Source organism: Colias philodice, chromosome 20 (genome assembly GCF_061535455.1).
Source record: "Colias philodice isolate Cphi_HAF_F1 chromosome 20, ilColPhil1 Martin Lab GWU primary, whole genome shotgun sequence".
NCBI lineage: Eukaryota > Metazoa > Arthropoda > Insecta > Lepidoptera > Pieridae > Colias > Colias philodice.
Window position 1 is genome coordinate 4,604,959 of NC_143105.1, and position 16,139 is coordinate 4,621,097.

Consider the following 16,139-nt stretch of genomic DNA (forward strand, 5'->3'; position numbering starts at 1 on the left):
ATTTTAATCACAAAGCAGTGAATTACGCGATGGTCACGGAGCGGTGAAGATTTTTTATCAAAAGTTGACGATTTAAAATTAAACATGCGAGCCAAAGTATGTCTAAATTCTTAATTTCTCTAGATAATATTATTGTTTAAATCAACATTGTTATAAAGAATACAAAAGTAAAACAATATGAAGCTTAACAACTGCAAACCGTCAATAAAATTAAAAATTGGAAGGTTTTCCCATAAATTAAGATTGTTCTAGAAAATAATTAAAATAAATGATTTTACAACATATTACTAAATAGTTACTACATAAGTTTGAACAAAAAGCTGCATATAACATAGTATTTTAGTATTGAATATCCAACCCATTGTTTTGCCAACCTATTTTAACCCATTAAGTGATGAATTTGCAAATATCTTGAGTTCCCTTGCGTCTTAACCTTTTGCAAAATTCAGCTACAGCGGTTACGCCTCCACTTTGATATATTGTTTTGTTTTTCTTTGCACTCAATAGAGATTAAATATTTATAAATATACAAAAAAAAACTGTGTATATTTTTATTTTAATAATAATATCTTTCCGGTGTTTATTCTTAACAGTATTCAAAGTTCAGGCTATTTTCCTATAAAATTTTAGTTTTCTCTACAATCATGAAATCAAATAATAATATTTAATTGTATTATACTTCTACAGTATTAAATTTTTTTCCTATTTCACTTCCTTCAATTTTTATTTTCATGGCATAAAGTAGCGTTTGTGAAAAATGTATTTTATCTCTATGCTAAAACCTGTTCCGTCTTTTATATACATATTTTATATTACATACTAAACAGCAACGATGAACAGGCACATGCGTCATTGCATTTACCTTTTCAAATAGTGTATATCCTATAACATGGGGTAGAGTGACCCTAGAAAGGCCGAGACGGAGAAGGCAAATTGGCAAAGAAATATACGAAAGCGAAAGAATAGTGATAAATGCATGCAAACATGTGGTCATATCTGCTTGAAGACTAATAATAATAAATAGAAATCCTAGTCTTACCTGTTTTCTCGCATTTCTATAATAATAGTGTCCCGAACCAACATCTTGGGTCTGCCGTTTGTCCTTACTGGGCTCGGCTTCAGCTTCTTTCTTAGTTTCTTCGCAAGAGGCGCATAGAGCAAGAGCTGTAACAATAAAACATATATAAAATAGATATAAATATAGTAAATAGATATAGATTTATACATATTATAGAACATTAAATATATAGATTAATTAAAATATTCAAAACAATCTTAAATAAAAGAACAAATTGAAATTAATTAGACAGCTCGTTTTGAATAGATTGAATTACGATGAAATGGATATAATTTTAGTGATTCAAATTAATGTTTAACTAGATAGTCTATCTACAAATTTGATTAATTAAAGTACGTAGATTTATATATATAAAGTTTTCGTAACCATTCCTAAAAAAATAATGTCGAAGCGCTTTGGAAAATACTGATCATTAATTGGGGCATTGTTAAATACCGTCTGTTGGTTAAAATAACATTTCACAATTTCCTTTGTAAACTAAGCATAATTTTAAATACCATGTCACCTAGTTATTTTATTTAATTACTTTGTTATAATGTATGAATGAATACTTAGTCAATATAATGCCTATTAAAATAAATAAAACGTTTAAACATTGACAAGGGAAACGAATGGCATAATATAATTCACCTAATATTGTTTTGGTCTAAATTTATTGCAAATTAATTGAATGTGGTTGACGGTTTCCGTGCCGCATAGAATTTAATTATTGCACTGCTATATAGAACCTGTGGTTCTTACGCGTTACGCGACAACCGCAGAAGAATAAATGAATAGGTCCTAATATATTTATAAGAAATATTTTTGTTCTAAAAACTATTTGTTATGTCTGTCACAGTCCAATTATATTATACAACAGATATTTGCCCTGGAGTAGCGAGCTATAGAAGACATTTTATTCCGTATTTCAAAATATTATATAAATTAAAATTAAAATAAACATTAAACTGATTTATTTATTACGCTGAAATATGAACTTAATTGAAGAATGACAATACAATGGTATTACGTAAATATGAATCTATCATTTAAAAGTAAATTACCCATGGGGAAATCGGGAGTAGGTACGACTATAATGAATGCACTTTTAATTACGTTTTAAGATCATTTTTACCACTACATTATTACATATTAAAACGATTAATATTAATGAAACTAATTTGAATGCATTGTTTTTTCGCTTAAAATAGTGTAGAATTATTTATTGCTCAACAAAAACATGTGTTTATAACATTGCATACATACATATTCAAATGCGTACATACATTAGAATAATAAAATAAATACGTATACTTAGTACTGTTATATAACAAAACAATAGTTGGTTGCCTGGAAGAGATTGCTTCTAAGCAATAAGGCCGCCTTTCGTACACATGTGCCTGTGCCCTGTGCGTTATTATTGTATTAAATTATTGTCTAAATTTGTTACTCCTGGTATGTATGTACAATAAAACATAAATAAAAAAAAATTTACCATGTGCTTCGATCATATACATATATTTAAAATACATTATAGCAACTAGAAATAGCTATTTCAAAAATATTGGATAAATATAAACTTAAACAAATTAAACAACTTTAATAAACAACTTAAACGGTAGCTTCAGCTTTTCTTTTGTGTATCGGTTTATCCGCAAATTTTTATCTAAATAGCAGTGTATTTCGAAATGGTTTTCCTCTTGAAATTTTCGTACGTGTAGAGAATAAGGAATTTTTCGAAGTGAGTTGTTTCATTGAAATGATAATGTTATTGTTAACTCTGTATATATTTTAAAACGATTTTCTTTTTCATTAATTTAAATTGACTTTAGACCATATCTACGCATATTTTTCTGCTCCTTTTGTCTGGATTTTTTTAAATAATAAGTTAGAGTTATGAATGGGTTTATATTTTAAGAATATAACATAACAACTTGATTTTTATTTCCATTGTTTACTTACTTTGATTTAGTAAATAAAGACCTAGTTATGGCCTAGTTATATATATAACTACCATTAATTAAAATTAAATTTAAACTATTATTTATTTTATTTATTTATTTAACATCAAAATCATTAACAATATAAAACTCTATATGAGAAAATGTATGTTCATTAAAATAACAGCGCAATTTAGTAAAGCCTATTAGGCTAAAGATGCTTAAATCTAGACAGTGCAGGTTTTAAACCGGCTTTAAAAGGCTAACCTTAGACCTTTGGCATAAGCTCCTTAGATTTATCGTGGAAGCTTATAAATATATAATAGAAGTGGGTTTTAAAAGCTGGGAACGGAAAAATGATACGTTTGCAAATAATAATAGTAACTATAGGTTTCGTTAAGTATATTTTTCATCTTTTTCAAAGTTTTTGAATGTCTATAATAGTCACAGATTATGTATATTATGTATATTACAATAGTAGTTATTAACATTTTAATAAAAGTAGCAATTTGTAATACATAATTTCCAAGTACAGCAGCGCTGTATAATAATGTTAATTCAACACAAATATCAAAACCACAATAACCAATTCAATAGTATTGAAACCGAAACATCAAACCAGACCTTTGTAGAAAATGCAGGCTCTAGCTACAATATAATTCCTGGATATCAATTATTATAGGTCTATACAATTTTCTGTCTATGATTGGCTTCCCTGTAAACACGGTAACAATATTTATCAGTCCAGGGAATCGAGGTTAGAACTAAAGTGCATTAAAACTGAAATTTCACCATTACCAAGTGGACAGAGAGATGGAGAACAATGTGATAAGTTTAATTTATATTTCATCCAGTACCTAACCCTAATTGCAGATCAATTTAATTTATTTTTAGAAATACATCATCTAAAGCTGTGCTTCTACCTTTGTTTGTTTATAATATTAACCATTTCACCTCAAAAACGAAAACAAAGAAAGACGTGATACCGATAATATAATGCACTGTTTTATTACGCTGAGGTAATAAGAATGTAGATTATAGAGACTTAAAGCTTAAATAAATAAAAACACATTTAACTAAGCCATTTTCCTTTACATTTTTTTATTTCTTGCTAGCCCTTGTGTCCTACCCAATATAAAATGCATTTAGACCACCATCTCTTCGGCTAAATGTAGTTATCCCGCCGCATATTTGATTATTTCTCGTCGCAATCAACAAACTCGATTTACGATGCTTGTGAATGCCAAACAAACGATTTTGTTGCTGCTACGATGGCAAAAAATCTTGAGAATCTAACAATTCTTCCTTGACTAACCGTTTAAGAATAAAAAGACTCTAACCTTCAAAAGCTTTTGTCAAATGAAATTTTATGTAGTATTTAACAGGCAAAATGTATTTATATCACTATATAATACACATTTATGACAATTTTATTCCTACCACGGAGGTACCTAATGGTCATCGTTATAGACGTAACCGCTATTTGTTTTGCTTTGGAAAAAAGAAGCATTTTATTATACACAGACAATTTTGCCAATGAAATTTTATATACCTACTGTACTGCATAACTGATATCACTAAGGGGTATGAAAAATAGAAATTGTCCTATTCTCGAACCTACCCGATATGCACACAAAAATTCATGAGAATCGGTCAAGCTATTTCAGAGGATTTAACTACAAACATGAGCGATACGAGATTTTTTATACGAAATTAGATTAGATTACTATGTACAAAATGTATTATGTTTCTCCCCCAAAATGTGGTTAAAAACCTTTTTACAAAATCCTTCACTTTTCATCAATTACATCAATTACACCGTACAACAACAGTATAACCACAGTATAACACTGAGTCTGAAAGTCGAAAGTGTTGCGTGTTCACTCGTTCCTGTCCAGTAAAAGTAAGACTTCCTAATGGCGTATCTGACATAAACCTCAGCGGTGACAAACCCGCACGCACACTTATTAAACGTTATTAAGTGATCGGTTAAATTATTGTCATTTTGGTAGACACGCTATTAGGGCTGATTTTTCAATCTTTGGTTAAAACTTATTCGTCGAATAATGTATAAAACTACCATTTTAAAAACGTATTCTAATTGCCCGTATTTGACAGTTTACGTGACATTTTAATATTACCGTGTAATATTATATTGGACCGATAAGTTTTATCCAAGCATTGAAAAATCGGCCCTAAGTATTTTTAATATTTAGAATTTCAATTTTAAATGTGAATAAACGATATATTTATGACATATTACTCAATGTAGAGTCTACAAAATTCTCAAAAGTCTAAATTAATCGTAACAATAAAAATAAATTGATTATAACTTTTATCCAATACTTTGATTAAAGGAATAGTAATTATAAAATAATAACTAAGTTGCGGATTACATTCAGAGCATACATTAATACAATAACAAAAAACCTTATTAAAAACAGTACACCAGAAACTTCTCTCTCTCTCTTAATAATTAGTAAAGAAAAAGAGCGTTTAAAAAGGTTGAGAACAGCTTAATGTGCAATTATGTTTTTGAGATTCGGTACACTGTGTCAGTGTGAGGAAGGTCAAGGTGTTTTCTCTGCAAGTTCACGCGCTTTTTTGCTTATGAGAATTGATGAGTCATGTTTTGATTATATTGATTTATGACTTCTAAACGATCTGTAGTTATTATCATTAGGAGAAATTTAGATTATATGGTTTGATGTGAGTAAGGCACCAAAGAATTTGGTTTTTGTTTTAAAATAATTACTGTTATTAACCACATTACTGTATAATATTAACCAGCTTAACTATAATAATAGTAATTATCGTCAGTTGACCTACCTTAGGTATAGATAACACTAGATAATATCAGCATTCCCAATAGCTATTAACTTATTCTCGTTTTAGTAATGGTAAGTGCTTATTATAAATAAAAAATAATGTTGAACAAAATATAAGATCGATACGTAATGCAACACTTAGCGAAAGTGAATAACAATAATTATAACAGAAAAGATTATGTATTTGCGTTTATTTTACTTTTAAGTAGAGATTACATAAATATTAGATTATAATATGCATCATTGCCCAATATTAAGAACCTACCTAAATAAATGACTAAAATAAGTTCAAATTCTGTTTGTTCTAGTAGTTAGGTACTATTTGAATTTCTAATGTCTACCCCTTTATATTTTGATGACTATTTCATTATAATACGCTTATTATTATTTTAAGTTTAGCCCTGAGACAAAGATGATATTTATTTAGTTTATTTATGTCGCTCGAAATTGTTTTGGCTTCAAACTCAGATGAAGATTGAATTTCGTTTTCAAGGCTAACTTGTGAATTTGGCTAGAGACATCGAAATAAAACCAAATAGCGGCTAGCGATGATTTTAATTAAATCTAGATTATTGAAGAGATTCACTCTATAATTCGTATATTCTTGTTCTATTCTTAATGGATATTTAGATGTGGAGAAAAATAATAATCTATAATATAAAAATGAATCGCAAAATGTGTTGGTAAGCGCATAACTCGAGAACGGCTGAACCGATTTCGATAATTCTTTTTTTATTATATTCCTTGAAGTACTAGGATGGTTCTTATGTAGAGAAAACGTAAACATGTACCACGGGCGAAGCCGGGGCGGACCGCTAGTTGTACATATAAATGTTGGCACTGTGTCTTATGGAGGGGAAACCGTCGATCGCCTATAGCACTAGTCTAGTACCATCGACAACAGAACGTCGATGTCTAGTAGGTACCTAGTTTAGTCGATTGTCGTGTCTCTTTATTTGTAAACTTTTATAATGTGGGTCCAAATAAATATTTTTTCATTTTCATACATAATAACGTAAACCTGAAACATCACTTGCTTAGTTTCAAATAGCTTACCTTACCGTAATAGGTATAAGTTAAGCATTAATAGGATACGTTGTATTTAAATACATTAATGATTTTATAATCCGGCGTAATTAAACTTTAACATGAAATATTATTTCATATTACGCAAGAAGTTAATATTCATATTTACCAACGGATCTGTTTAAAGCGGTAACTCAAATAGTTACCCTTACAAAGTTAAATATATCAACAAACTAGCTTTCCGCCCGCGGCTTCGCCCGCGTTTTCAAAGAAAAACCCGTATTTCCCGGTCCCGTGGGATTTTCGGGATAAAACGTATTCTATGTGTTAATCCAAGTTACCCTCTATATTTGTGCTAAATTTCATTGCAATCGGTTCAGTAGTATTTGCGTGAAAGAGTAACAAACACACACATACACATCCATCCTCACAAACTTTCGCATTTATAATATCAACAAATAACACTAGTTTACGTATAAAACAATATTCGATATGAATATATAGAAAATGACTTTACACCTACACATTCCATATTCGTACAAGGATAAAATTTATCGCAAGTCACTAACACAGATTTGATGCCAAGTGGTACAGAAAAGATTAATTTTCGTGTCGATAAACTGTATCTATTTATAAAGGCTATACTTATTATTTTGTAAACCACTCGTAACGTTTTATTAAATAAATGACTGTCAGAATATAAATGGCTCGGTTTATGCTATACTCCAACAAATAAGAAAATAAATTGAAATTACTGAAGTTCATTTTAGTTCCTTCGTTTACGTAATAATTAATTAGCTGACTGCCTAAGACATTCAACTTTTTAGTATTCTGTTAAAATTTTGAAGACTAACAAATGATTAGAGTGACCGCTTTAGTGAGTCGATACCATATTTTATAAAGAGCGTGATCGTGCCCAGCAGTCGTGTCAGAAGTGAAACGTCTTTGAAAAGATTTTAAGATACCAAAAACGTCGCCTTACTCCATGATGTAATAGTATTACTATGACGCGGCCTTGAAATTTTAGTCTCAACGCGCCTAAAGAAGTTTCTCTTCAAAAATAATGCTATAAAATGTATTAACTATTAACTACAAGGGCTGAGGAAAAGTACACAGTTGCTTGACATTTAGTAATTGCCAATCACTTAATTAGAAGTTCAAACACCACTTCTGACAGGACAAAGAAACTTAATACAATATATAGTTTTTATAATAGGTCGGTAATTTATAAATTTTTAGACCGTAACACGCTATTTGACGGACAGGACTTATATTACTTTTTAAATGTGTAAAGGAAGTTGTGAAATACTGCTTTTAAGACGATACACAAAAAAAAATCCACTGCTTGGCGGGCGGAGTCTAATAGCTCGCTATCGCGAACGCGGGTGTGCGCGAAGTCATTCTTGCATACTCGCCGCGCTGCCGCTGGCCGACTCGGGACAAACATGTATGGAGTCGTCATACAGTTATAATATTGTTATACATATATTTAATTGTTGATTTATTGGTTTTATTTTCTTGCTTATAAACACAAAATTATCTTCTTTTTAACAACTACTTAGACATTATTAATTATTATTATTTCGTAATGTTTACTTTATTACAAAATAATACAGGTTATAAATAATCTTTAAAATAACAAAAAATATTGTTACTCTGAAAAATGAAATGGTACCTAATTACGCGGACTACTGAATTGATTTAGATAGAATTTGATGCTGACGTAGATATTACATCATGCCCAGAAATGAAAGGTACTATTTCTGAAAGAAGTTATAAACCCTAATTCTTCTCAGTCAAAGTCAAGAGTGGAAGATATCGCTAATACCTACAGTAAAACTGATGCGAAACTTTGGATGTTAATTTGTATATTTTTTTGTTAGTTGTTACTTAATCACGTCAAGACTACATTACCAATTTTGATAAAATATAGCTAATTGCCTGGATTTACACATAGGATACTTTTTATCCGAACTGAACACTTCTGTGGGATAAAACAGGATTCAAAACAGGATATAACCTAATTCCACGCGGGGAAAGCCGCGGTCGGAATGATATTTTTTTAAATAAAAAAATTGTTTAAAAAAAACACAAAATATATTGACGCATGTATTTATTTTTTGCACTCTATTATAATTGTAATTATTCATTACAAATAATCAAAATAAAATAGCCAGAACAAAGTTAGGCCCTGGTAGGATAGGTAGGCAGGTACAGTAATGTGAGACGAACACTGGCTTATTTATACCAATAATAATGTATTATAAACATTAAATTAAGTTTACTTTCTAACAACAAAAATACATAATATTAGCTAATGTGAAAACGAATCAACCAATCATCCCACAACAATGAAATGTGCACACAAATATTCATCCAAATCGGTTCATGTGATTAGGAGGAGTGACTGCAGCACCATCCTCCGGGCCCAATTGTGTTTCCAGATCACCCAGGAACTCAATTTAATATACTTACACAAAATTTTTCGAAATGAAAACTCACATTACTATGTAAATATGAATATAAACCGGTTTTAGTACTAAGCAATTTCCCGCACAGGTGTAGTAAGTATAAATGAAATAAATATCAACATCAAATTCTTTATACAACATACTTATCTACCACCTACTAAGAAATTCTTGAATTTTTTTCGTATTTTAAAGTGAAACTTTTATTACATCGTCTCGGCAGCCGACCGTCACGCGACATGCGCTACACAAAGCAGTGTTCGGAACCATTCGAACAGTTTCACTTTTACCGTGGTTTCATAAAACCACACAACATTTTTTTTTTTAAATATAATACTACTCCAACGAGCTCCTGTTCCATAATTCCATATTACGTCCACCATACTTCCACTAAGTTCACCATGATTTTTTATTTCTTTGCACTTTGTTGCTTTTTGCTAAAAATGGAATCATGCGATAAAACCAGTAGAGCGTTGATAACATACATTTTTGACTGAATAAAGGTACTTACGAAGAAGTGGGTTCACATTGTGAACAATCAGTGGGTTTATTTTCCTTCTGGATTCCGGATTTCTGAAAAGATTATTTATGCTATAAATGAAAAAATCTTACACATTCGTTATGTACTTAAAACAGGGGTACATATCAAACATCGTCTATAATACAATTATCATCAAATTTAAAATAAAACCAACTTACTTCATTAATTTGTTCCAATTGTAAGCATTCTTTTTCCTCCAACCTTTATGTTTCTTCTTCTTATTTTCTTTATTGTCCCCATTTGTCTCATTTTGTCTTATCGTGTTGTCACCCTTTTTTACGATTGCGCGAGCGACACAAGTTCCCCGTGTGACGGCCGTAGCGAGAATGACTCGTGCAGCGATCGGGGTAGGAAGGTACAGGGCGGCTCTCGCTATATTGGCTGGTCAGGCGCTAATTTCAAGTATTTCTTGTTTATTTCAAAACCATCGCATATTTCAAAATTCTAACACGGTAGACGTATAGGTTGTATATTTTATAGTTAATATCCAAAAAGTCGTAACTTTACGTTTGTTATTTTGAAGATGCCAGAGATTAAAAAAAAATAACAATGAGAACTTTGTATTTTTTTTCTATCGAGAAAATATCATGGAATCATGTTTCTAAAACGGTAGACGTATTGTGTTACTATTGAACTTTCTTGTCAAGAATTTTCATCACGACAACTTTAATAATATAAAAATTACGAAGGTTTAAAAAGGGCCGTAAATGTTAGAAAAATTAATTCATCCCCTTAAAGTAATATTATTATTTTGAGTTAATTTCTTTGATAAAATATGTGAAGTAATTGTGTAGGTTCCGTGACCTACTTTATTAGGATTTATGTATTGTTTGATAAACATAAAAGTGCATTATTATGAGTGTAATTAACTAACATAACTAACACATTAAAAATATGGGGGCCGAGTCACCTCCGTCCGTAGGAGTATACCCAGAACTCAGAAACCCTACACGTGGCCCCTGGGTGGTGCTAAACAGGTGACATGGTGGGAGACAGTTGTCGCGGCTATAATGACCACCCATCAGCTGAAGACGTGTCGCCAAGCGTTCGTGTTCCGGCATGAAGAAGCTGATGTAGCCATGGTGAAGACGGGTCGAATCAGTTGCGCTTTTACAATCGGGACGATCTGACGCACACTATCGTTGCTGCTTCCGGTGGCTAGTCATGGAGGGTAGCGGGATCCGAGGCACGGTGCACCGCTGGCCGACCGCTGGTCAGTAGGGGGCCCAAGTAGCGTGCTAGCCACATGTGAAAGGCTGCCCCGCCAACCAGCGAAAAATCCCAAGTTGCGCCATAGTGCCGGTTGGCGACCGGATGAGAGGGCCCTATGGACAACTTGGGGGGGCTCGGGCGTCCCCGCAGTCTCCAGACTAGTCCCCGTCATTGCGGCTTCTAAGTGTGTGTCTCAGGTCCAGTTGTAAAGCGCCTCGATTCACTGCCGTCTTCACACCTACTTCACTCTCCAAACAAATTATGAAAAAAGCAAGATACAGAAGTAAAGTTGCACAGCGGCAGCACTCCCTCTCGCTGAAAGTGGACCTCACCAATATCAGAGGTCTCCACTCAAATCTCGCTGCAGTCCACTTCCACCTTGAGACTCATAAACCCTGTATCTTGTTCCTCACGGAGACGCAGATAAGATGTCCGTCTGACTTGGCGTACCTTTCCTATCCCAGCTACACCCTGGAGCACAATTTTAAAGCTCGGTCAGGTGTGTGCGCGTACGTCCGAGACGACATCTGTTGTCGGCGTCTCCGGTATCTTGAAGACCCCCATTTTTCCGTACTATGGATGCTGGTGGACACAGGCCCAGAGAAACTTCTCTATGCATGTGTCTACCGAGCGCACAGCGGAGACCAGGAGACGATCAGGCTCACAGAGTACCTAAGTGAGGCGGCTGACGCTGCTCAACACAAATACCCTTCCGCTCAGCTTGTGTTACTGGGGGATTTTAATGCCCACCACCAGGAGTGGCTATACCCATACCAGTGCACTGACCTCGCTGGGAGAGAGATGCGTAAACTTGCTATAGCATTGAATCTCACCCAGCTGGTTCAAGGAGCGACGCGGGTTCCTGATGTTGAGAGCCACACAGCCAATTGCTTGGACCTTCTGCTGACAACAGATCCAGACCGTTACTCGGTAGCGATTTCCTCGCCGCTTGGCAGCTCCGATCACTGTCTGGTGAAATCTGTATCTGTCTACTCGCCGCCCGATCCCAGTCCTAAGGGCTCTCGGCGCGTGTGGCAATACAAGTCAGCAGATTGGGATGAGATGCGTTCCTTTTTTGCATCATATCCTTGGCGGCCTGTCTGCTTTTCTTCTGAAGACCCCTCGACCTGCGCGGATGCTGTGACTGATGTGTTGCGACAGGGAATGGAGTACTTTATTCCATTCTCCGACGTAGCCATGTCCGGCAAAGCTCAGCCCTGGTTCAGAGCCGATTGCAGACGCGCTGAAGCGCTAAAGCAAGAGGCGTATCTGGCTTGGGTTGACGCTCGACACCGCAAAGCGAGGGACGTATCTGAAAAGAAGAAAGCCTTTAACCGGGCTGCCAAGTCCTGCAAGAAGGCTCTACGGAAAGCTCGATTCGACCACGTTAGCCGCATAGGGAACAAACTGGCTTCTTACCCCTCCGGTAGTAAAGCGTTTTGGTCCCTGGCAAAGTCGGTTGAATCGAATTTCTGCCGCCCCTCACTTCCTCCACTGCTGAAACCTGACGGGACGCTGGCTCACACCGCCGTAGAGAAAGCGAACCTATTTGCTTCTCTATTTGCGGAAAATTCTCGTCTGGATCCCGCAAGCGCGATACCTCCCAGTCTACCTGGATGCGAGGCGAAAATGCCGGAAATTCGCATCCGTCAGACGGAGGTTCTTAAAACGCTGCGGAATCTTGATGTGAATAAAGCCAGTGGCCCTGATGGAATTCCAGCCATAGTTCTTAAAACCTGTGCGCCTGAACTTGCTCCTGTTTTGACACGCCTCTTTCGCCTTTCGTTGACGACCGGAATAGTTCCGAAATCATGGAAACTTGCCAACGTGCAGCCTGTGCCCAAAAAAGGCAGTCGTGCCGATCCTTCAAACTACAGGCCAATTTCAGTCACGTCCATACTCTGTAAGACTATGGAACGTGTACTGAACAGCCGGCTCCTGGCACACCTAGAAGCAAACGACCTCCTCAGTGACCGTCAATACGGGTTCCGCCGAAACCGGTCCACTGGGGATCTTCTAGCGTACGCCACCTACATCTGGAGCGAGGCCATCGAGAATCATGGTGAGGCACTTGCTGTCTCCCTTGATATCTCGAAGGCCTTCGATAGGGTCTGGCATGATAGTCTTATTGGCAAGCTTCCATCCTACGGTCTGCCAACTGGTCTCTGCGCCTGGATCTCAGATTTTCTGAGGGACCGGTCGCTCCGGGTAGTCGTTGACGGCTGCTCGTCCGACCAAATGGCTATAAATGCCGGAGTCCCTCAGGGATCAGTTCTCTCCGCAACACTCTTCCTGCTACACATCAACGATCTGCTGAAACCCGGTATCTATGGGTACGCAGACGATAGCACTGTTGTGGAGAGATATGTATCCAGCGCGCGAGCCAGTACGGCACAAATTCAGTCTCTACGGGAGGCGATGGTTGACCGCATGAACTTGTCCTTACAGGCGGTCTCCGACTGGGGCGATGCCAATCTGGTCAAGTTCAATGCGTCTAAGACCCAGGCGTGTCTGTTCTCCGCTAAACGGAGTCCATTCCACCTGACTCCGAATTTCCAAGGTGTATCCGTGCCGATAACTAACCACCTAGAGCTTCTTGGTATCACCTTAACGCCTACTCTGAACTTTGGTTCCTTCATTGAATCAAAAGCCCAAGTAGCCTCAAAAAAGCTTGGAATTCTGGCGAAGGTGAGACAGTATTTCAGCCCGGGACAGTTGCTCAACCTTTATCAAGCACAAGTCCGATCGTGCATGGAATACTGCTCTCACCTCTGGGACGGTTCCGCCAAGTACCAGCTGGAGGCGCTTGAGGCGATAGAGAGGCGTGCCAAGAGGCTCATAAACGACGATGACCTAGTAGGCAAAAAGCTCCAGAGCCTCGGTCACCGCCGCAGAGTGGCCAGCTTATCGGTCTTCTATCGGATACACTTTGGAGAGTGCGCTGCGGAACTGCACGATATCGTTCCGCCATCCCCGTTCTTCTATCGATCGTCGAGGCGCACAGACTCTAGGCATCGCCATATGGTGGACGTTCCATGTACCCGGACTAAGCGGTTTGGTTCCACATTCTTTATCCGAACCGCGAGGGACTGGAACATGCTTCCTGAGTCTGTGTTCCCCGACGAGTACAATATGGGGGTCTTCAAGCGTAGAGTGAACAGGTACCTTCTAGGGAAGCGCGTTCCATCTTAGACCACATCTCAGCTTAACATCAGGCGAGATTGTGGTCAAGCGCTTCCCTATTACCAATAAAAAAAAAAAAAAAAAAAAAAAACTAACATTTATCGTAAATATTTTATTCTATGCATTTAATAAAAACAAGCTACATCCAGATCCTTGTCTACAGGTAAACTCATTTTATAACGAAACTAATTAATAAAAAAATTATCTATTCCATTAAAAACAGTTAGAAGAAACGTCAGAGGGCTCTATTTTCATTATACACCACATATTAATTGAATTTTAGTACAGTTTCCGCATGGAAGTCAATTAAAAATACAAGTAGAGCGCGCGTCATTACTCCATAATAGCCTCATGTCCAAAGTTATGTGATGTATTTTCACTGTCCAATTGCCACAAAAATAGCTGTTATTAATGACCTTAGACAATAAAACCGGAGAAAGTGTCATTGCGGTCAAGTGAAACAAAATTATATGTCCAATTTATGTAAGTAATGTTTTGAAAATTATAGTCGTAAACGTTACACCTGTTGTTCGGACGTTATTTAGCTACTAGCTTTTCGCCCGCAGCTTCGCCCGCGTAGTTAAAGGAAGATCCGCATAGTTCCCGTTCTCGTTTGATTTTCGGGATAAAAACGATGCTTTGTGTTAATCCAAGTGTGTGTTTGTTACTTTCGCATTTATAATATATATTAGGATTAGATATAAAACTTCCTTTACAAGAGATAAATAATAAGGATGTATAAATACAATATGCAAAAACTTTAATATGTAATAAAAAATGGGTTACGCATATGCCTGCAGCGGGATAGGAAAAGATCTGTGATAGTTTTAGTTTACTACTTCCTTTTTGCATCTAATCGTATTGCTGGCAATTTATGGAGGGTTAGTGTCCTTATTCTTATCATAAAATTCCATCCATATCGGTGTGACGTAAAATATTAAAACACAAAAAAAATCTTTAATAATAATAAGGACATTAAATTAAATATTCTACGTTTTCGATTAAATGTGTAAATTAAATTAAAATGATATATTATCAATATATTTTGTATATAATAATTCATTTTAAGTTCATCGTATCGTGATGAAAACAACGAACATTTTGCATTGGTGCGTTCCATAGAATTACACGCGCGTAGGAAAATGTATGTGCGTAAGTAAGGAGGTACTTTTCTGGGAGTCGACCGTGGTTTCACACAAATTAGGTCACGTTTGCACTTAGCACGTCACCACACCCTTACTGAATATTAAAGTGGTACTGTAATTACTGAATTACAAAATTTACTCGAATACAGCGACTGAAGATGGAATTGTACGACTTTTGTGTACTATACTAGTGATTACATATTGCAAAGACTTCTGCGTGTCTGCCTCTATGTCTGTTCGTAATAAACTCAAAAACTGCACCGATATTCCTTCTGTTTCCATCAAAGTATAGCGGGGTTCTCAAGGAAAAATTAAGTTTATTATTTGTTAAGGTTTAGTTTGATATAAACTACGAATACCGTCTCAGATTTGCAAAACATATACGACCAGTGTTGTGCACGTAATTAAGGAGCAAACATAGTTTATTTCAATGACTCGGTAAATAAACACACAGCTGGATTAATTTAACTGCATGTTGAGATAATCTCGCTACAGATCTACTTAGTTTTAGGTCGGTTAGTAAAAAACGTGATTTTAAATGTAAACTGTGACATCTTCATATTTATTTAATTATTTATTTATAATACTCTATTGTAGAAAACAGTGTAAGTAAATCTAGTACAAACTATTGCCTTATTGCAATCTCTGCCAGGCAAACCTTCTTAATTTTGTTTGCTCGCTGTTGGTTCATTTTTTCATAGAAATTATTTTTTTATTTCGCTTGCTTAACTTAATACCA

The 16,139-nt window shown here is 35.5% G+C and overlaps 1 protein-coding gene and 1 long non-coding RNA gene across 3 annotated transcripts in view; both read right to left on the reverse strand.

Annotated features, from left to right (window-relative positions):
* Positions 1-16,139, reverse strand: part of LOC149479383 (uncharacterized) — a 44,808-nt gene that overhangs the window by 13,217 nt on the left and 15,452 nt on the right. For both annotated transcript variants that reach the window (XM_089707800.1, XM_089707799.1), the window contains exon 2: positions 1,040-1,164. In XM_089707800.1, coding sequence (XP_089563926.1) covers positions 1,040-1,164 — 125 coding nt within the window. The remainder of the gene's footprint in view (positions 1-1,039; positions 1,165-16,139) is intronic.
* Positions 8,875-10,590, reverse strand: LOC149479384 (uncharacterized). Its single transcript, XR_016317258.1, has 3 exons — positions 10,019-10,590; positions 9,831-9,892; positions 8,875-9,756 (listed from the first exon to the last, which is right to left on the reverse strand). It is a non-coding gene; the product is annotated as an uncharacterized LOC149479384 (long non-coding RNA).